General features: G+C 34.1%; 1 protein-coding gene across 1 annotated transcript; it reads right to left on the reverse strand.

The window, feature by feature from the left end:
- Nucleotides 1-5616: 5616 nt before the first annotated feature.
- LOC121429898 (cation channel sperm-associated protein subunit delta-like) lies at nt 5617-22589 on the reverse strand. The gene is made up of 9 exons (XM_041627157.1): nt 22546-22589; nt 20505-20586; nt 19842-19894; nt 18829-18885; nt 18243-18386; nt 16640-16739; nt 15794-15883; nt 9883-10034; nt 5617-6066 (listed from the first exon to the last, which is right to left on the reverse strand). Exons 1-9 carry the CDS (start codon nt 22551-22553, stop codon nt 5865-5867), a joined length of 888 nt encoding a protein of 295 aa, XP_041483091.1. The 5' UTR covers nt 22554-22589; the 3' UTR covers nt 5617-5864.
- Between the last annotated feature and the right edge of the window lie 309 nt (nt 22590-22898).

Here is a 22898-nt window from a genome sequence, read left to right on the forward strand (position 1 = left end):
TAAGGCCGAGTGTTTATTTTATTGATATATCATAATATAATTAGGAGATAAAGCCAAATTGTCGCGTGTGCTTGATGATAATAGGCACATTATTTGCTATATACTTGGTATCTCTACGATCACGCAATGACTACATGCAAGAATAATCTCTCAGAATTATGGGTTTAAAAAATATTGCAAGCAGAATAACTTGGCAATTCATTTTAACTAACAGTTGGCCGTTTCATATATTTTAACTATTTTAACTAAGTCTGTGTTTGGTTAAAAATAATTCTAAGATTATAATGAGTAGTTTTGAGAGTGAATAATCAATTTGCTTGAAACAGATATCTAACATTTTTTTTTGGGGGGGATACTATCAGAAAACCATTAGAAATAATTAATATTAGTATTGATAGAAGGCCGGCCGATTGGCATGAACCGTCCTTGTCATAAAATACACTAAAAAATCACACAACGACCGCATGCAAACACTGACGAGATATTGTGAGAAGAATTGAACAATTTACTAGAAACGATATCTACAAATTTGCTGAGTATATCGTCAGAAAACCATTTGGAATATTTAAAGTAGCAATTTGGCCAAGAGGTTTTCAATGCTGCGCGACAATATTCCAAATTTGATAAGAAATGTATGGATATCTTTGTGTATTGCTTGAAGCAGGCATCCCCATAAAGAACGGTCTGTGTCATTGATGGGGATTCCCTGTATGAATTGTAAGAATTTGAAAATTATAAAGATAATAGTATATAAAGGCATTTAAGTATTTAAGAAAAATCTAAAAACTCTGCTTTTTAATCACCAGTCTTTCGTTGTATTGACATCTTTTTTAATGTGCCCTATCATTGTGTAAAAAACACTGTAAAACAATATTATTTTGTAAGAGTGCTATATTTATAAAAATAGTATGATTGCCACTATTATTATTCAATAATAGTAATAATAACAATGTCTGCATTTATACAGTGCTATTACAAAATATTATTACTATTAGCGTAATTATCATTATTGTTGCATGTATTATTATTATTATTATAAGGGAACATTATTGGAACGACTGAGGAAAGGACGAGATTTGGCCTGTTTGAGAGGTGAGTTCCAGATACGGGGGGCAAAGAGACAAAGACACCTTATACCATTTACATAAAAACATTATGTCCCGTATTTATTACTATTATCATTATTATTACAAAGTGATTTTGTCTTAATTGACAGGGTTAGACAGACTTACCTTACACTGAGTTGCACTTAGTAGCCCCACCCCTTTTCACTTTACAACATTCGATCCCCCCCCCCCGTTCTTATCTAATTTCATGTTTCCCATTGTTTTCAGACCATCAATATTTTCTTTCTTTCTTCCTTCCTTTCTTTCTTTCTTTCCTTCCTCCCTTTCTCTCTCTTTCTTTCTTTTTTTCTTTACTGTTACCACAGGAGGCGATGCTTTTCACTGCTAGCCTACCATGAAGAGAGAGTATTGTTAATAACGGGCCGAGACTCCCATTGACTGGTGGAAGAAGAACTAAAGATTCCCCTTCATTGGTAATGCGTTCTTGCGTTTGTTTAACTAGCATGGCCCAAGGTCGCGGGGATGCTCAAGTATCCCCAAGATTCTCCCAGGGGGTGCTGCGTGTATTATTTTCCATAGCACTCCTGGAATTCTGGTAGGTGCGTCAAATTGGAGAAATGTATGAAAAATGAACAACACTTTGTGTTGAAGCCTTTTTTTTTTTGCTTGTCCAAATTTTTGGGGGACCAAAACTTCCTTCATTTCGGAGCGACCACCACCCCCCCCCCCCATTTTTTTTTTTTTGCTCGTCAAATATCTTCGGACCAAAACGACCTTTACTTTCCTTTATCAGCACCTAAGCCAAATAATCGTTCCCAGTGCCCTTTTAACATGTTCAACTAGCATTCACATAACAAACACTATGGCCCGTATTCTGATATCATGTTTAACTTAAACTCAGGTTTAAAGTTGTGATTTAAGTATGGATCGCCAATTGTTACATAAATAGCTAACAATAGAAATAACAAGTTTCAGCTCATTTGGCTCTCAAATCATTCATAATTGTCTAGGAAGTATAAACACATGATTGTCTACACCACCCCACCATAAGAACTCTTCTACACCCAAGTTTAAATCCACTTTGAAAACATACTTATTTAAAAAGAGTTTTGAATGAGTTTGTGCCACGATTGCCAGCATTTTTCTCTCATTTCCTTGTTCTTCATAGAGCGTATAGGGGTGCATCTGGCTGTGATATGCGCTTTATAAGCACGTTAGTATTATTTATGTATAAAGGCGTATCATGCCACAAGTTTTTGCTTTAAGGGTCCCACGCCTTTTTCTATAAACATAACATGAACATATTTATATTCTCTATGACCAACTTAATTTTGTATCACCTTTTTTTAACGTAAAATTTAGAATTTTGTTAAATGAAAGACAATAAGTTTTTATTTGAATTGAATTATATTTTTTATTACTAAACAAATATCACAACATCATAACATTTACAAATTGTCAAGAGACGGATTGTTATTTTAATCCTCAGCCCAGGAACCCAACTCTCCACCCCTTCTGTATTTACATCTTGGTTGTTAAACCTATAAGGACTGGGCTATTAGAGATGTATTGAAGATGGGGGGGCAAGAATGCACCCCCCCCCCTTGGCCGCAGTTCGCGTGATTGTGTGAAAATTTAACACGCACATTCTTTAGCATATAAACTGCTAGCCAGTATAAAATAAATCTGAAAACATTTTTTATTATGAATAATATATTCAAATTTATCCATGAAAAACATAATTTGTAAATTCAACACCTAACTTCACTTCAAATTTTCTTCTTTTTCAGATGTCATCTTCGTAATTCAATTCAAAGGCTTTAACAAAGAAAACTTGCAAAAGCTATTTCGTTTCCTTATGCTTTTCTTTGTTTTTAGAATTTCTCACGCATTTCTTTGTTTCATCTTTGTTTTTCAGTGGCTTTGTGACATACACGTTTGTCATAAATTTGATCTCAAAATGTGTGCCTTCAAAGAAAAAAGTCATAAAATTTTGCGGCACTATCTTTTTGTGTTTTAGAAAACTTGTGCAAAGTGTCGAGGCCCAGTCCTTTGAGGGTTAAATCAATATCATCAATTTTATTGGTAAAATACATAATTCAAGATAAAAATAAAAAACAGATATTTGCTAAAAAAAGAAATAGAAAACTGATCACACTTTGGAATTTCTATGGAATTGAAGGCAAGAACTGGACACAAATTTAAATCAAACAGTCATAAGATAGATATTGATTTATACAATACATCTAGATAATAAAGAAACTATTCAATATATAAAAAAGAATACATATATGCTTTTAAGAAATAGAAATGTACTTTAAGAAATAAAAGAAAATGCATTTTATAAACAATCATTTTTTAACTTTGAAGGATTTTAATGCAAAAACATAGCATGTTGATGTAGAATCTTATAACTGCCTGACATTTAAATTCTTATAAAAAAAGGCCTTCACTAGGGAACAGAGATAAGACACTATCAAAATGCTGTGAATTGTTGGCTTCTATCAACTTGGTCCACTAGCAGATGGTCTAAACCTCATAACCACAGGCCTGCCAACATTTGAAGAAAAAAGGAGTCCTAATTGTATGTTGCGAATTTTTCTACTCGATTTCAGGTGGGCCTCCCTCATTTTTTTTATTAAGATATGTTTGGCATTCTTATAATTAAACTTTAAGAAATTCAGTGTTGAAAAACTGTATTACTCACATACCCATACCACACCACACAAATACCTAATGGGATGATTTAATTTTCTTAAATGGAAAAAAATTGGGGTTGATAAAAAATCTTAAAAACGAGGTAACTCCTTTAAAAAAAGGAGTACTTGAGCAGGCCTGTATTTGACTGGCCAGCCCAAAACCAATTAATTTTAAAATCAATTTCATTATATTTGAACGAGGACATCCTAAACTTTGAAATGATAAATACCTTGTTAAACTTGATTAACAATAACCCAGACAAATACCTGATTGAGTGGAGAAGAGATTCAATAAGAGCTCTAAAATAAGGAGAAAACAAAGTTTGATATTTGGAGTTCACTCAAGCATAAGATGTGCACACTGTTTAAATGTCATTGAGACTTCCAAGTAGGACTGCTGGAAATGGAATCAGGCAAACTCTTGTATTTTGTTTCCTACTTAAACTTTACAACTTCAAGTTTTGAAAGTAGGAAGAATAATTACTTTTGCAAATGAACTAATTTTCTAAATTTGCTTTTCTAAAGACCAAATTACTATCTTGGCATTTGGCAGAGAATCTTCCCTCGCAATTTATTGTTGGATTTTGGGGTGGCAGCCAAGTCACATATTGTATAACATCATCATTGCTAGATATTGCTTATAATACTTTCTGGTCCAATCACCAAATACTTACCTGGTCTGAATGTCATTTAGGTCATGAATAAGTTTAAATGATTAGAAATGGTCTAATATCCACATTAGTCTACGTATTGTGTTCCATATTGCAAAATAAATATTTGGTTTGAACACTGTTAATCTACATGTAATTGCATAGACCACAATGATTTTGACTGTGGATCAAATGAGCAAAATGGGTAGAGCCTCAAATGAAATATGACAAAATATAATTATAATAATATAGGGTATTTATATTGCGCATATATCCACCTTGTTAGGTGCTCAAGGCACTCCTATATTACCCAGCTAAGCTAGGCGTTCAGAGCGCACACAGCTTCCTAAGGAATTACTTCCTACCGGTACCCATTTACCTCACCTGGGTCGAGTGCAGCACATTGTGGATCAGTTTCTTGCTGAAGGAAATTACGCCATGGCTGGGATTTGAACCCACGACCCTTGTTTCAAAGTCTGGAGACTAATCCACTGGGCCACAACGCTCCACTCCAATATCAAATAGGCTAAATAGCAATTTGATTAAATAGTAAACAAGTTAGGTTGAGATAAATGGAATAAAACCAAACTGAAAGTAGACCAAATGGGTGTAGACCATTGGCAATTTACCACTAATACTACATATAACTAGTGTTAGACCATTTTGGATGAAACCAGGGCCCTGTATTACAAAGAGTTGTGATTGATCCAATCAATTGCAACTATGGACTGCCAGCGATGTCAACATCTAAAATACATATTTTTAAAGAATATTTTCTAGATATGATGTATATTCATACATTCACCTTTCTCTTGATTTACTAGCAGAAAAAACTTATGGCATGGATGGATTTCCATATAATTGAGATTGATCCAATCAAACTAAACTGTATGTGAATCCATTAATGTCAATTTTTTTCTGCAAGAATTATGCACAACAACCTTCGTAAACAAAGAGAAGCACACTGTATTTTCAAGAAAGCGATGGGTGGATGAATGTACAGCTCATGTAGAATATATTTTGAACAATCATATTAGATGTTGACATTGCTGGCTTTCCGTAGTTGTGGTTGACCAGCGACGCGACCGACCCGGTTAATCGCAACCATGGAAAGCCAGCAACATCAAAATCCAAAATACATGTCTGTTCCAAATATTTTCTAGAAATGATGTATATTCATACATTCACTGTTTTCTTAATAATTCAGTATGCTTCTCTTCGTTTTCAAAGGGCATTGAGCAAATTTCCTAATGACAAATAATGACATTACTGGAATTCCATATACTTTAGATGGATTGGATCAATCGTAACTCTTTGTAGGACAGGGCCCAGATCAACTGCAACTATTTGCAAGACAGGGCCCAGATGTAAAAAAAGCAGGTGTAGACCAAGTAAATCACCACCATCATCGTTGAATACTGTGCTTTAATTAAAGTATCTGTTAATGATTAATGAGGAAACTGAGGGATCTTCTGCGTTCGCTGGTCCTCTTCTGCTTCTCTCTGCTGCACGAGGTAATAGATGAAGATAAAGGCAACACCAGCTAAACCCAGAGCACAGGTAATAAGCATGACCTTGATAGCGGAGACTGCGGACGGGGGGAGGGCGCCATATACCTCAACAGCAAACTGAGTTTGAAGGTTGCAGTAACTATTAGTGGTACAGATGGAGAGAAAAATGAGGGTTTTTGTAATTTTTTAAATCATTATTTATAAAATGTATTCATAAAAGAAATATAAGATTATATGATGTTGATGATTGAATTAATAAAGTAAGCTGTGAGTGGCAAATAAATTCATATTAACAACCATTATTCATAACATAAATATTATTATCAACACAAATACCATCATCACAACAAATACATGTAGAGGAGGCACAATAGCCCAGTCAGTACAGTGAGGAATTTGGATTCCTGTGACCCGGGTTTGATTCCCACCTGGTGCACTAGTGCACTTTGGAAAGGCATTAATCCTCATCAACCCTATCTAGGCCGGGGGGGGGGGCCTTAGAGGCCCCCCTCAACGAATTGGGTGATATTTTCGCTGCGCAAAATTTTTGACTGCGCCGCTCTTTTTTTACTTTCAAGTCTTGTGCAACTTTTGAGACCAATTCTGCGTCACCTGGGTACGTGGTTCCGAAATTACGCAACATTATGTTAGTGCATGTCAGACCAAAAATTGCTCAAAAACATGGTTTTGTGTACAAAGTCAATGCAAATTGTGTTTTCGACCAAAATTCATAAATGTATGACTATTTTTAGTTTTGCTGGTCTAAATGTATTTATTTTATACTTTTTATGATCTCAGAGGAGTCCCCAACAAATTTCATTGAAAAAACAATGAAAAACAAAAGGTTAAAAAAACAAAGAAATACTTAAGAAATTGCAAAAAAACAATACATAGGAAAATGATTTGATATTACAATTTTTTAATGTACACTTGTTAAGAACACCACAAAGAATTTCTATACCAAAAATTAGTACATTTGGAGCTTTATTTAGGGAGTTAGAGGAAAAAGTATGATTTCGCATACTAATTACGTGGCGCGATCGCGCGGTCAACGGCCGAGATCTCAAGGGGGGCCTGGGAGGCCCCCCTCCCCCGGCCATTTGAACTCCCAAAATACCCGGGCCTAGATAAGGTCAAAACGTCCCTTGGAGAGGACCCTAAGACATCAGTCCTCTGGTTGCTTGCTAACAAGCATTCATGCTCTCTTAGCAATCAGGTACAAAATCAACACCACAACACTACCACTACAAGAAAAACTAGAACTAAATTTATTAATTTTATTGGCATAAATTCCAGCTACAAAAGTATCAATTGGATTGGGAGGGGAGGGAACCGATGGTGAACTATTTCTTTCATTCCCACACCAACTTTAAAACATGTTGCATACCGGTAGGTATTTGCACCTGTGACTACAATAACAACTACTATTAAAACTTCTTCTACTTCATGTACTGCTATCATTTCAGCTACTACTACTAATACTACTACTACTCCTACAATTACTAGTATTACATCACTACTAAACTTTTTAATTATCATAATTCAAATATTTAAAAATTTGAAGTGAACTTTTGGAAGGATCCAGTACAGTTACAATGAAGAAATACTCAGCCTTCTCCTCATTTGGTCTACATTCTACTTCTCATACTAATACTACTACTACTTTTACTTCTACTACTTCTACAAATACTACTACTACTACTACAACTACTACTATACTACTACTTCTATACTACTACTACTTCTACGACTGCAATTAATTCTACAACTAAAATTGCTACTACTTTTACTACTAATAATAATAATACTACATGTACTACTTCTACTACTACTACTACTACTACTACTACTACTACTACTATACTACTATGTACTACTACTACTAATACTACTACTATGACTATAGTACTTAATCTACTACTAACTACTACTACTACTATGACTATAGTACTTAATCTACTACTAACTACTACTACTATACTACTATGTACTACTACTAATACTAATACTATACTACTATGTACTACTACTACTACTACTATGTACTACTACTACTATACTACTATGTACTACTACTACGACTACTACTATGTACTACTACTACTAATACTACTACTATACTACTATGTACTACTACTACTACTACTACTACTATACTACTATGTACTACTACTACTAATACTACTACTATACTACTATGTACTACTACTACTACTACTAATACTACTGCTATACTACTATGTACTACTACTACTACTACTACTACTATACTACTATGTACTACTACTACTAATACTACTACTATACTACTATGTACTACTACTACTACTACTAATACTACTGCTATACTACTATGTACTACTACTACTACTACTACTACTATACTACTATGTACTACTACTACTAATACTACTACTATACTACTATGTACTACTACTACTACTAATACTACTACTATACTACTATGTACTACTACTACTATGTACTACTACTACTACTACTACTACTATACTACTATGTACTACTACTAATACTACTATACTACTATGTACTACTACTACTATTATACTACTATGTACTACTACTACTAATACTACTACTATACTACTATGTACTACTACTACTAATACTACTACTATACTACTATGTACTACTAATACTACTACTATGTACTACTACTACTACTACTATACTACTATGTACTACTACTAATACTACTACTATACTACTATGTACTACTACTACTACTACTATACTACTATGTACTACTACTACTACTACTATACTACTATGTACTACTACTACTACTACTATACTACTACTACTACTACTACTACTAATACTACTACTATGTACTACTACTACTACTACTACTACTAATACTACTACTATACTACTATCTACTACTACTAATACTACTACTATACTACTATGTAGTAGTAGTACTACTACTACTACTATACTACTATGTACTACTACTACTACTACTACTAATACTACTACTATACTACTATGTACTACTACTACTACTACTATACTACTATGTACTACTACTAATACTACTACTATACTACTATGTACTACTACTACTACTAATACTACTACTATACTACTATGTACTACTACTACTACTACTACTACTACTACTAATACTACTACTATACTACTATGTACTACTACTAATACTACTACTATACTATGTACTACTACTATACTATGTACTACTACTACTACTACTACATGTATACTACTATGTACTACTACTAATACTACTACTATACTTCTATGTACTACTACTAATACTACTACTATACTACTATGTAGTAGTAGTAGTACTACTACTACTATGCTACCATGTACTACTACTACTACTAATACTACTACTATACTACTATGTATTACTACTACTACTACTACTATACTATTATGTACTACTACTACTAATACTACTACTATACTTCTATGTACTACTACTACTACTAATACTACTACTATACTACTATGTACTACTACTACTACTACTAATACTACTACTATACTACTATGTACTACTACTAATACTACTACTATACTACTATGTACTACTACTAATACTACTAATACATACTGCTACTACTACTACATGTACTACAGGTGGGTGTTTCATAAAATTGTCAGTGCTGACTATTTATTAAAATCCCTGCTTTTGATTGGCTGAGAAGCACTGGCCTTTGACTGTTACTATGGTAACTGTCGGAGAAAGACTACTTGTTAGTGCTGACAACTTTCATAAAACAGTCTCGTTGTTACTACATGTATCACTATAACTGCTGCTATTTTGACAAATGCCAAGACCATCACCACCACATCCAACAACTACTACTTCCACTTCTACTACTCAACTACCGTACCACTGCTACCACTACTATCCTTTTTTATCATTACATGAAATTCAAGTAATTCAGATGAGGCAAACCTGTATTTTGGATCTAGTACAGTCACATTGAAGACATAGATGGCCTTCTTCTCTCTCCATAGGACCATGTTCCTAGACCTGGAACTCAAGACTTGGTATGGAGACCGGTCTGTGATCTCGGTTCCGTTCCCTTCAAGACAGTCATGGTAATTCTGATTCAGAAAGCAACAAAAAATTGAGAATGAAACAGCTTAAGTCTGTTCAGATCTGTTTTTGCAAAAAAATATGCTCATATAGATAGCCAGCTTTACCTTAGTCAAAGTTATGGGGACTACAGGAATAAGTTATTTATGAGGAAAATTTGACCTAGAAGAACACACATTCTTTGCAGAAGAAGAGGCCCATTTCACTAAGGGGGGTTATGATGAAATATCTGCAATCAATTGCAGAATTATTTTAGACGCAAATTGATAGATCAATCTTAATTAAGGCAAATAAATTTTTACTTCCTGATTCTACAAGCAAACCATTAATCAATTACAAAATTTGCACAGAAATGCTTGACTTTCAACTGATTTTTTAAACCTGATTTGAGATCAATTGCAAGTTTCTTGCAACTCCCCATAAGGTAGAATCATATCAATCTGAAATTGTGATTGATCTGCTTTGGCTACATTGGCGTTGACCCAAACATCTGCTAATCTCATTTCACACAGCAGTAGGCAGCGAAGTCAACCTTCCAAGATCTTCAAACAGCAAGCCAAAGCATATGCACACTGAGAGTCGTCAGAGTTTGGGCATTCAGAACATAGCATCTGCATGAGTGTTATACAAGGATGATGTCAATGGGTAGCTAGCAAAGACTGCAGCGCATATGTCCAAAAGTGCCTTCTTGAATCCCGTGTCCATGCACCTTACGATTGGTCTGCGACCCGATTTCAGAATAAAATGTAGTAAAATTTAATGCTAATATTGAGACTTGGAATATCTTTCTGTGTAATGTTCTAAATCATTGTACCAGTCCCTATGTTCAAATCTGTGACTATGCTTTCATCCTTCTTAGAATAAAAACAAATTAAATATCTAGTCGTAGTGACGTCATAGCAGTCGTACGATTGGCTACAATTTGAAACTAATTTGGCCTTTACTCCAAAATAAAGGCTTGCAATCTTTCAAAATGGTTATATTAGTATTCTTTCAATTGATTTTAACCTCAAATAAAATGATATGTTCCGTTCAATTTCAGGAAAAAGGCAAAATGCAATTTGTCCCAAAATCGGATCGTGAACAGTTGTAAGATGTGCGGTGGCCTTTAACCCTAAAAAGACTGGGGGGGGGGGGGCCTTTTAGGCCCCCGATTTAAATCATGTTGATTTAAATCGTGATTTAAATCGCGATTTAAATCACCATGATTTTTTTTAAAAAATCATTGATTTAAATCACTTCCATTGAAAAATATACAAATCATGGACAAAGTATTTGTTCAATGCAGTTTTAATTCTTCAAGTCAACTGAAAAACTTTAAATTAACTTTAGATCAATAAAAGATCAACAAAGTCTTCATATCTACTTAAAACAAATTAAAATCAAATTAATAAAATCAGGTAATTCCTTAAAAACTACAGATGTATGTTGTCAATAGGTACTCATTTTTTGTAAATTATGTCGAGTTTTTCTTCTGAAATTTTACATTCTTTGTCAGTTATTATTAGTCAATTTCTTTCTTAAGGCCCCCATCTCACTAGGATGGCAATCATGGCGACCATGGCGATCTGTCTAAATCCCGCAAAGCGTAGCAGAATCGTCCTCGAATTCTATTTTTAGCCTGCGAGGCGATTGCACTGCAACTTCACTGCGACGGACCTGCGCTGAAGGCGATGGTAATACGCTGGTAGTACGACGCTGCCACTCTCTTGCCACGATTTGAGGCAGATGTGATGCGCTGCTTCTGCGATCAAAGCGACCGTACAACGAGGCCCATACGCTAATTAGGACCTCGGTACGGTGGTGCTACAAATGGAACGATTGTGTTACGGTCATGATGGGCTCTTGAAACGATTTCAAGCAATCGGCATATTGATCGCGGCACATGAGACATTTTTCAGTCGATTGCCAACCTCCGACCAAGATGGATGTCCAGAATTTGGTTGGACTTATACATCTTAGCATTATACAACAACTTCAATTAGAAGTTGAATACGAGGACCTGATACGAGGACAGTAGAAGGAGGAGGCCAAAAAGATACTGGGTCCGATCCTGGCTGTCACTTAAGTCATAATATACAATATATATTAAAATTTCACTCAAAAGATGTCGATGAGCTTAATAGTTAATATGAGGGATGCATCAAGAATTTCATAAAAGAGCATAAAAATGTTTTATATTTTGTTTATTTTTTTCCACAAAAGTTTGTCACTCAAAATTGTTAGGAAAATTCCTTTCAAATTTGCTTTCAAGAAGTAGTCTACTGATGTGAGAGCACTCATAAGGGGGGGGGGGGGGCACAATGCCAGAATCCCCATAAAGTGTGCTTTCCCAATCAATACATCAGTGATCGAATCATTAAAATTTTAATATTGTTTACTGTCACTGTAGTTAGAATTCATTCTATTTTTAAAACATATTCAATTTATATATTTTTGCGGAGGTAACCCATTTCGTCATCAAGACATGCGAGCGTCTTTTTTTTTCTCTCTTTCAAGCTGGCTCAGCAGTTAGATTTTCATCCTCCTACTATACCTCCTCCTCCTCCTCCTCTACCACCACCATAACCTCTTGTTCGCTTCCTCTTGGACCGCCGGCATAACAGATTGGGCAGCTTCCCTTTTTGGTCCTTTTTCTGGGAAGTATATTTGAAAACGTCGTGGTGTCGCCTCGTAATCTGTTGAAAATGTGATAATCCGCTACCATCGGCGCGTTGTTTCATAGCAGCGCAGACGGTCGCTGCTCAATCGCTGGCCAGTCATCAGCGGCGCAGCAAAAGCGCAACGCGAATGCCTGCAGCGGGCTGAGAACGTGTGCCACATGCCACCCAAAGGGAAAGCGTCGTGGTGGAAACGGTGTGAAGCGTGTCGAGCGCAAGGCAGTCGCCTCGTAAACGGAAGCAGCGTAGCAGAATTGTCTTGGGAACGGGCCTGAAAAACACGGGCGATCGGTGCCGCTTTTAATGCGCTTCTACTACGCTTTGTGCGTTGGAGCTTCGTTACAGCTACGAATATGTCGTTTGTAATACGCTCTTGACTCGATTATGATGCGCTTTAGCACCTCCGCGATCTCGCTACGTAAGTTTTGAACATGTTCAAAATTTTGTGGCGACCAGGAAGATGGTGGCGATCCTTGCCGCTTCAGAAAAGATCAAGGTACGACGGAGAAGATTGAAAAGATCAAGCCACGTTCAAGCTACGATATACCACGCTTTGTCGATTTTTGACGATCGCAGCGGAATCGCCATCTAGTGAGATGGGGGTATAACATAAAGTTTTTACATAATCCAAAGACTTTTCAGAGAGCAGTTTGTAAAAAAAAAATATATAATATATAAAAGTCAATGAGAAAAGGTTTGTTGGCAGTTTTCCAGTTTTGATCCTTCGCCTACACATAACTACTTCTGTCATGTAAAATAAAAAAATTATACCTGTATGTAATCAACATATTTAATATGCCTCTTATTTCGTATTGTTACATTTATCATACATTTGATGTTTTAAATAACATAATTATAAAAATCACATTAACATAATGTAGTACAGTCATAATTTGACTGTTGAGAAAAGCTTTCTCTTATAAACCTGTTAAGTCACTGCAGCCCATTTTATGTTCAGTGCTACAAATAATGGAAGTTTTGTATCTGCATGTAATAATGGAAAGAGCTCTATAACAACAATTTGCAAAACTCAGAATAAACATTTAACACTGCATTTTAATGTTAAGATGCAGGTACTTCAGTTACAATCATTGGCAGTTGTAAGCTGTGTCTCATTTAAAATAAAATACTTCTTTTTGTAATACATACATGTATGTTGTAATTTAAGCAGTTAAGCAGTTTCTATCCTTTAGTTAAGTTAAAAGTGAGTAGATTTTTTTTTCATACTTCATGGATCAAACAGATTTTTTTGTAGAGAATATGGGAATAAAAATTGTAGATTAATGTAAAAAAAATCACAGTAACAGAATGTAGTATAGTCACCCTTTGACTAAGCTATCTCCTATATTGTTCTCCAAAACTGAGAGTTTTGCATCTATATCTGTAGCAAGAGAAGAGCTTTTTATCAAACTAAAAAGATCCTAAACATATACAGTTGTCTCTCTTTGACTATTGTAAAGCTGTGACTAATTGAAAAAAAAATCATTGATTTGAATTATTTCTCTTACAATATACATGAATACTAGTAATTGGCAAAGGGTTTGTTGGCAGTTTTGATTTTAATTGTCCATTTTTACTGGATTTTAATTACAAAATATGTGGTTAAGAACAATATTAGGGGTGAAATGTATAACATCAATATTGATGTCATTGTAAGAGTAAGGGGGGGGGGGATAATTACCCTTTTTTTCGAAGGAACTTTTAAAAAATCAAAAAAATCAAAAAAATCTGATTTAAATAAAAAAAATCTGATTTAAATCAAATAAATCCGATTTTTTTGATTTTTTAAAAAAAATCAAAAAAATCGCCAACCCTGCCCTGTACATAAATCGCGATAACTTTTATGCGCATAAATCGCGATAACTTTTTTGCGCATAAAGCATTCGCGCCGCCATTTCATGACTTTTTTTTCTTGAGTTTTTCGCAACTTTTGATACCAAATTTGTATACCCCCATGCCGCGGTTGCGGAGTTACGTAACATTTTCGTATCGCATGTCACGTAAGAAATTGAAATTTGTATTCGTTTGTGTGTAAAGTGTATGGTATTTGAATGAATGTTAATTGTTATACACTTTGTTTTCTAACTACATTTTTATTTGTTTCTTTCTATGTTATGTCACTTGTAAATTCAAGTAGCAGTTCTAGGATATGAAAATAATGAAAAACATTGCATAAAAAAATAAAGAAATACATAAGAAATGCAAAATAAAGAAATACATAAGAAATTAAAATCAAAGAAAAACATAAGAAAAGTAATGCAATAAAACATGCCAATTATTGTATTTCTCTACATAACGCATGCGGAGTACTTATTTGCATATTTAGTAATTACTAATTTGCATAAGCATATCTAATAATTCAAGCATGAAACAACACAATTCCATGATAAACAACCTCTTCTTACAGCTGAAAACCTTGAAACAGGAATTTATGGACCGCAATAAGTACCAAAATATGAAAAATTCAATTTTTTGATAAAAATTTGCATATTCACATAATCAATTATGAATATAATTTGCATAAATTATGTGATATCTCTTATGCTTTGTTTTCACCAGCTAGTGTACATGTAACACATCACTTGTTTATCTTCCAAGATTGCTTTGGCTCATTGCAAGAGAGTGTAATGCAATAAAACATGCCAAATGTTGTATTTCTCTACATAACGCGTGCAGAGTACTTATTTGCATATTTAGTAATTACTAATTTGCATAAGCATATCTAATAATTCAAGCACGAAATAACACAATTCCATGATAAACAACCTCTTCTTACAGCTGAAAACCTTGAAGCGGGAATTTATGGACCGCAATAGGTACCAAAGTATGAAAAATTCAATTTTTTGATAAAAATTTGCATATTCGCATAATTAATTATGCATATATTAAAAAATACAATGAATATCAGTATTTTTACTATGTTTTCTTTTAGAGGACATGACAAAGGATGTGTGTGCCAAATTTGGTTGCGATCGGATGACCAATGGCCGAGATCTTAGGGGGGGGGCCCAAAAGGCCCCCCCCCCCAGTTTTTCTAGCTTCCAAAATAGCCCAGTCTTTTTAGGGTTAAGGACATTTCACTCCAGCTAAATAAAACAAAAACTCACATATCTTGTCCAAGCTGTGTTTGGATCCTTAGCAGTATCCTGTAATCTCAACATATCCACCCAACTCTGAGGGCGCTTTCTACATCCAGCCTACCAAGTAAAGAATAAAAACTTGCAGATGGAATGGAAAGGGTATACATATAATTCACAGATGTTACATAGATGAAATTAGATATTTTGTGACCAGCCACCCTCCAAACCAACAATAACTTGCCCAAAATTAATTTTTGAGATTTTTATTGAGTTTGTAAATGCACATCACAAGCTTTATGAATATCTATGTATATAGTTTATCAAATCTGATCCAGACTAACCCTCACAAGTACTTGATTACTTGATTGAATGCAGAAGAATCTAAGTGAGTGAATCCAAGCATATGGGAAAATATAACGTTTGAAGTTTGGGGTTCACTCAATGAAACTTCCAAGCAGTCTGCAAATACTTGTATCAAAGAAAGTCTTGTATTTTGGTTTCTATTCAACTTTACAACTTAACATTTTGACGGTATCAAGAAAAGAAATATTCTTTCAATTTTTTTTTTGCCTTGAAAACCAAATCACTACTTACAGAGAACTTTCCCTGGCAAAGATTGCATCAACAGTGAAGAATTCTATATTTCTTAAAGTACTCTTCATAATGAAAAAGTCTCCATGAGTAAGGGACCCGCTATTAACAGAACCAGTCACTCTTAGAAAATACATGCATTGCCATGGTGAACAATTCTTTCTTTATAGAATTCAGGTATCATCGGCTAGTAGACCAAGTATGCTTAGACATGAAGTGGATAGCCATTCCTAGAATTAGACCATCTCCTAGTAAACCAAGTGAATATTAACTGCGTGTTACCTGCTGAGCAGTCATGAGATATTGAAAGTTGTGTACACCGTGTATCTCAATCATGGCATAGTCAGTGTCCATCTTTTCAATGAACTCATCACCCATATACCTACAGGTAATAAACAGACAAGATAGAAAAAAAATAGTGAGCCAAACTCAAAATTACATTAATGTTCAATTAAAGTAATGTTTTTCTAAATTAAGGATGTAAAATACAGTGATTCCATTAAACATCAGATCTAATGTGAATCTATAGTTGTATAATTACCAAATAATAAAAACAAGCGTTGGGTGTCTTATAACATATCCTGGTCTCAAGATATGTCTGGTGTCCTGTTTGAAATAGTCTCCACTTTAGTCTCTGTCTCAGTCTCAAAAGGGAGATATCTTATGTCTGCAAGACCAGACTCCCATAACACAAAGATTAGTGATTAACCATACAATTGACATTCATGATTACTTGTACATTGTAGTCAATTCAATTCAATCCTAAAAGTATTTTGTACGATGACTGCTAGGCTTCGTATCATGGGCCCCAGAACAGCTGCAAGTACAGTTAGCCTTTATGTCTCATTTTTATGTCATTGCTATAACTTGGTTCAGTTTGAAAAATAAGAGAGACATCGGCACATTTGAGACATTGTGTTTCTTGGAATTGTGGTTTGTAAATCTCACTATAGTATTATTGGAGAGAAGAAAAGGGAAAAACTTGAGGAGAAAAAAAGAAAAGAAGAGAAGAGAAAAGAGAAAAGAAGAGAAGAGAAGAGAAGAGAAGAGAAGAGAAGAGAAGAGAAGAGAAGAGAAGAGAAGAGAAGAGAAGAGAAGAGAAGAGAAGAGAAGAGAAGAGAAAGAAGAGAAGAGAAGAGAAGAGAAGAGAAGAGAAGAGAAGAGAAGAGAAGAAAGAAAAGAAAAGAAAAGAAAAGAAAAGAAAAGAAAAGAAAAGAAAGGAAAGGAAAAGAAAAGAAAAGAAAAGAAAAGAAAAGAAAAGAAAAGAAAAGAAAAGAAAAGAAGAGAAGAGAAAAGAAAAGAAGAGAAGAGAAGAGAAAAGAAGAGAAAAGAAAAGTAAGAAAAGACAAGGGAAGAGGAGAAGCAAAAAAAAATGCAGAAGAGATTAGAAGTAGGTCTGGGACTAATGCCCTTTTGGGGCATATGGTTGTTCCTAGATTCAGGTTCAAACAATCATGACTCCTGACTCCAGAAATCACAAAATAATTTGACCTATTCAGATCTTATATATATGTTACTGTATTTTCTCCCACTTTAATTCGCTAAGAATAGGGTCAATCTTTTAAGTTATTGATTTAATTCTTTTGACCCACCACGTTTTTATAATGTATTTTGTATTCTCTATGTATATCCTCTGTATATACATTACATTTGCTATGGTTTGATATGTGCTTATATCATGAATTCTTTGTATACTTTTTAATAAAAATGTAGCAATAAAATTTGAACTTTAAAGAGAGGAGTAAGAGAGAAAAAAGTGACGAGTGAAGATAAGAGAGGTTAGAAGAGAAGAAAAGAAAAGGGAAAAGAAAAGGGAAGAGAAGGAAAGAAGAGCAAGGACAATCCTAAGGTACAACATTAATGCTATTGAATGTCTACAACTTACAAGTCAAACTGTGGTTTATATCCATCACTATAGTATGATCTATCTGGGCATCCATGTCTCCCATAGTCATACTGGATGCTGAGGATTCCTTGATCTTCAGAAATGCCTTCCGTACCCTCCATAAAACTAGGATCATACTCATCTCTAAGAAAAATGTAACCGTGAAAAATAATTGATCTGCCTTAACCCTATCTAAGCTGGGCTATTTTGGGAGTTCATATGGCCAGGGGGGGCTCCCAAATACCAAATTCTTTTGAATGCGCATTTCTTAAGAACATCCATTTGGGTAAAGGTCTTAAGCAAAAAATCAAGCACGTGGACCCATGTTGATTTTTGTATATTTGGAATATTCAGGTGCTAATGTATACATGTATATGTGAAAAGTGTGGTGGAGTGACATGGATTTCACTTTAACTATGGAACGTCCTTAAATCAAGGTTACTTGTTACCATATTATCATATATCTAGATCTGGTGATAATGAAATAATTTCAAAAAATAAAATGAAGTTGAATGAATAGTAAAATTGATATAAACTATCAGAAAGCATACTTAGAGATAGATTATTTGAAAGATTTTAAACTCACCTTTCAAAAGTGTAAACATAGTTCTTTAAATATTCACATGAATCTCGTTTGATCTGTCTGGAAAAGCACACAAAAAAATCAAGTCAATTTTCAGTCATATTCAAACTAAGAATTCAAATATCAAAAATAAAAGGGCGGATTCTATACTTTCTTTTCAAAAGATATTTAATAATTTTATCACTTGAAAGAACACACTAAGGTCATTAGACAAAATTCTAGTTGTCCATCATTAGATTATTATAAGAAATTATCCATATATTTTACAACAGTTTTCACGCACTACACACTAGTTTTTACACACAAGTAGAAGGTCATAGATCATCAAAATAAACAGCATGTGTAGAACACTACTAGGTCATGCAATGAAAATATTCATTGTTTGTTCATATTTGTAATAAATTCAATATGTGAAGTATTACAACGTTTTTATATATAAATAAGTTGGTCAACGCAAACAAATTTTCAAGCAATCAAATGGGTTTGGTCACATCACTGTTTATTAAATCCAAAATATGATACCAAAGTTGCACTATTAATTTATTTTAATCAACTAGAATTGTACAATGCCTACTTAGCTTGTTGTACGCATGTAAATGGGAGGCTGAATGTCAAACATTCCTACCTTTGCACAGGTACCGTAAAAAAATGAACCATTGTACGATCAAGAAAAGGTGACGTTACTACAAAAATTATTATTCAATGCATTGCATGTAGTAAATGCAAATGCAATACAAGTAGGGCTTACTAGCTGAATGTGCATTGCTGCTGCAAGTCAGATGCACGTTTGAGGAATTTCGCTTTTCGCTTTCAATCATTCTTTCCTATTTCCATAGATTAACAAAAGGAAAACATTGATTATTGTGTATAATTTTGGTAACTCCCAAGGCATTTGTACAACACAAATAGGGCATCCTTCTTTCACCTTATGCGCAACCTCACACCAATGGACCCATGCCTATTTGCCATTAGTATACAGTAGCATTTATGAGATATTATCAATAAAGTGAACATACTTTCTTATTTTGATTGTTTTCTCTGGTGGACACCCTGCAGATACATAGGCATGCTGAAATTTAAGAAAAAGAAATATGTTCGTTATATTTCAGTTATTCATTTTTATTTGGCACTTCAAAAATTAGATAAACACATACAATATGAATAGAATTGCATAGAAAATCATCAATAAAAATGCAATATTTGGTAGCAGTTTGCCTAGTGCCTCAGTTAGCAGCCACTGAAGAGGAAAGCAAAGTTAATCATTGTGACCTGATGGTCCGTCAGCCTAAACTAACCAATATACAATGGGAACACTGGTAAAAATATAGCATGAAAACAAATAAAATGACATTCATAATTAAGAAAGAGGCATAAGCAATGTTGTGTCTCGCCCACTTGTGAAAGTAACCAGAAATACCGGTATTGTAATTTGCGAGGGCATGCAATGGAATTGTATAAAGGGTTCATTATAAAGTAACTGAGATGGAATAACATTTGTCATAACAGTCTGTACGTAAATGTTGACTTAAATGACCTTTGACCTTTAATAACTTGTGCCCTCCGACTGCACTTGGACAAAGAGTGGACAAATACGCATGGAAAAATATTCACAGAAAATTTGGGGAATTTAGAAATAGCAATATATTCTAAAAATACAAGAAATCAGAAATTAGACTTACAATGCTAGGGTTAGGGAGACAGGTGAGACTAGGCTCTGCTGTAGTAAATGTCACTGTAGTTAATCCCTCAGTATACTCTCCACTATAGGATTAAATGAATATAACATGTGAGTCAGAACACCTCACAAATCAACAATTGAAGGACAAAATATACCATAAACTCATAATGATTATGCCTTAATAAGTATTTACTTTTTAAAAAAATGTATTCTCCACTACAGGATAAATGAAACATACTGTGTGAGTCAGAAAAAACTTCACACCTCTAAACAATCAAAGGAAAAAAATATGTCAAGAAAGCATAAATATTGTGCCTTAACCCTAAATAGACTGGGCTATTTCGACGCCTAAAAAGACTGGGGGGGGGCTGATTCAGCCCCCCCTTATGATCTAGGCCGTTGATTGCGCGATCGCGATGAAAATTGGCACACGCGTTACCCATGGCATTATCTACAAAACTATAACATCAAATTCGGCAAAAAATCTCATGTCTCATTAATTATGTTAATTTATGCGTAAAATCATAAGTTTGCTTTAATTAATAAAATAATGCCCTTGAAATGCTTATTTTTGTTTCACATACTCTAGATAGGCATCTGATCAAATTGATTTTTAAAAAATTTCAAAATCAAATTTATTTTTTATGTATTCTATTGTTTTCTAAATTTCTTATGTATTTCTTTGTTTTTCGACTTTTTGTTTTTTATTGTTTTTTCAATGGAAATCGTCGGGGACTTTATTTTGACCATAAACAAGATAAAATTAATTGATTTTAAGCAGTAAAAGGAAAAATAATGAAACATTTATGAATTTTGGCTAAGAACACTATTTGCATTGGATTTGTACACAAATTCACGTTTTTTGAGTAATTTTGGGTCTGCATGCACTTATGAAATGTTGCGTAATTTTGTAACCGCGTACGCGGGGGTCACAATTTTGGTCTCAAAAGTTGCGCGAGACTTGAAAGTAAAAAGTCAGCGAGCGACGCGGTCAAAAAATTTCGCGCAGCGGATTTATCACGAAAAATGTTGAGGGGGGGGCTGAATCAGCCCCCCCAGTCTTTTTAGGGTTAAAGAGTATTTTCTTCCAAATACTATATTCTTCATCACAGGGGTAAAATACTTATACTGTGTGAGTCAGAAAAACTGTAAACCTTATAAATAAATAATTTAAGGGAAAAATATGTAATGTACACAATCATTATGGCTTACAGAGTATTTTCTTCCTCAGCTGTTTTGTTCCATATATTTATGCACTATATGTTTATGCTTGGATTATCAGTAGGTATTCTTTGCTGTGATATAAGTTTTGATATGCTTGAAACTAAGGCATAACTGCAATCAACCAGTTGTTGATTCAGTCTAAATACACCAGGCTAATTTGGTGGGTTATAAAATAGGGAAGGGGCCTCCCTGGCCCTCCTTATGATCTCAGCCGTTGACCACGTGAATGTGCTGAAAATTGCCATGCACCATTGTCCATGGCATAATGTACAAAATTGCAAGTTTTTTTTTTTTTCAATTATATAATTCCATTTTGCCAATTTAAACATAATTATTGCATAAATTAAGAATTGTGCTATAAAAGCATAAAGGACATAATTTATATTTATAATTTATATATAATTTATAAATCTATTATGAAAAAGCTGCAATATCAAAATTAAATTCTTTGGGTTTTTTATTTCTTATTTATTTCTTAGTTTCTGAAATTTTCATTTTATTGTATTTTTTCAATGGATTTTGTCGCTAACTTTATTATGATCATAAACAAGACAAAATTAATTGATATAAGTGATTAGAATTTGAGATAAGTAACTTTGGACCTGCATTCCCAAACATCGCAAATTTGGTCTCAAAATTTGCACTAAACCTAAAAAAAAAAGGTCAAGAGACAGCACAGCAACAAAATCAGGGTAAAGACGTAATCCTACAAGAGTTGAAGAGGAAACAAATTGCAAGACACCAACTACATGTACCCACCCCCCCCCCCCCTCCTCCACTGGGAATGAAATAACAGATATTTTCTTAACATTACTTACTGCTCCATGTCCTCCCGATCACCTGTTAAAGTAAGACTGGCCTCCTACAAATACAAAATAAAAAAACCCCATCATTCAATGGACAATAAATCTTAAACTCTTCCTTGCCAAATTTATGCACTATGAGACAATGTTTGTTCAACTTTCAGGGGTCTATGATCAACTGGTCATGACCTTTACATGTAGTTCAGTTTACACAACATTGTAGCTTTTGATAATTTAAACCACTTTATGTAGCTATTGTTGTCACTTTTCCTTTTTATATTTATTGTATAATTTGAATTTTTGAATACTTTATTTCATGAATGATTTGTAAACAAACTTAAGAAGCCAAATGAAAAATAAGAAGTATG

Source organism: Lytechinus variegatus, chromosome 16 (genome assembly GCF_018143015.1).
Source record: "Lytechinus variegatus isolate NC3 chromosome 16, Lvar_3.0, whole genome shotgun sequence".
Lineage (NCBI taxonomy): Eukaryota > Metazoa > Echinodermata > Echinoidea > Temnopleuroida > Toxopneustidae > Lytechinus > Lytechinus variegatus.

Excerpts from the sequence above, each read along its gene's own strand:
- LOC121429898 (XM_041627157.1), bottom strand. Across the intron at positions 19,895-20,504 it reads GTCTCCCTAACCCTAGCATT|CATGCCTATGTATCTGCAGG; the intron begins GTAAGTCTAATT and ends CTTAAATTTCAG. Across the intron at positions 15,884-16,639 it reads ATCTCATGACTGCTCAGCAG|GCTGGATGTAGAAAGCGCCC; the intron begins GTAACACGCAGT and ends TTTACTTGGTAG.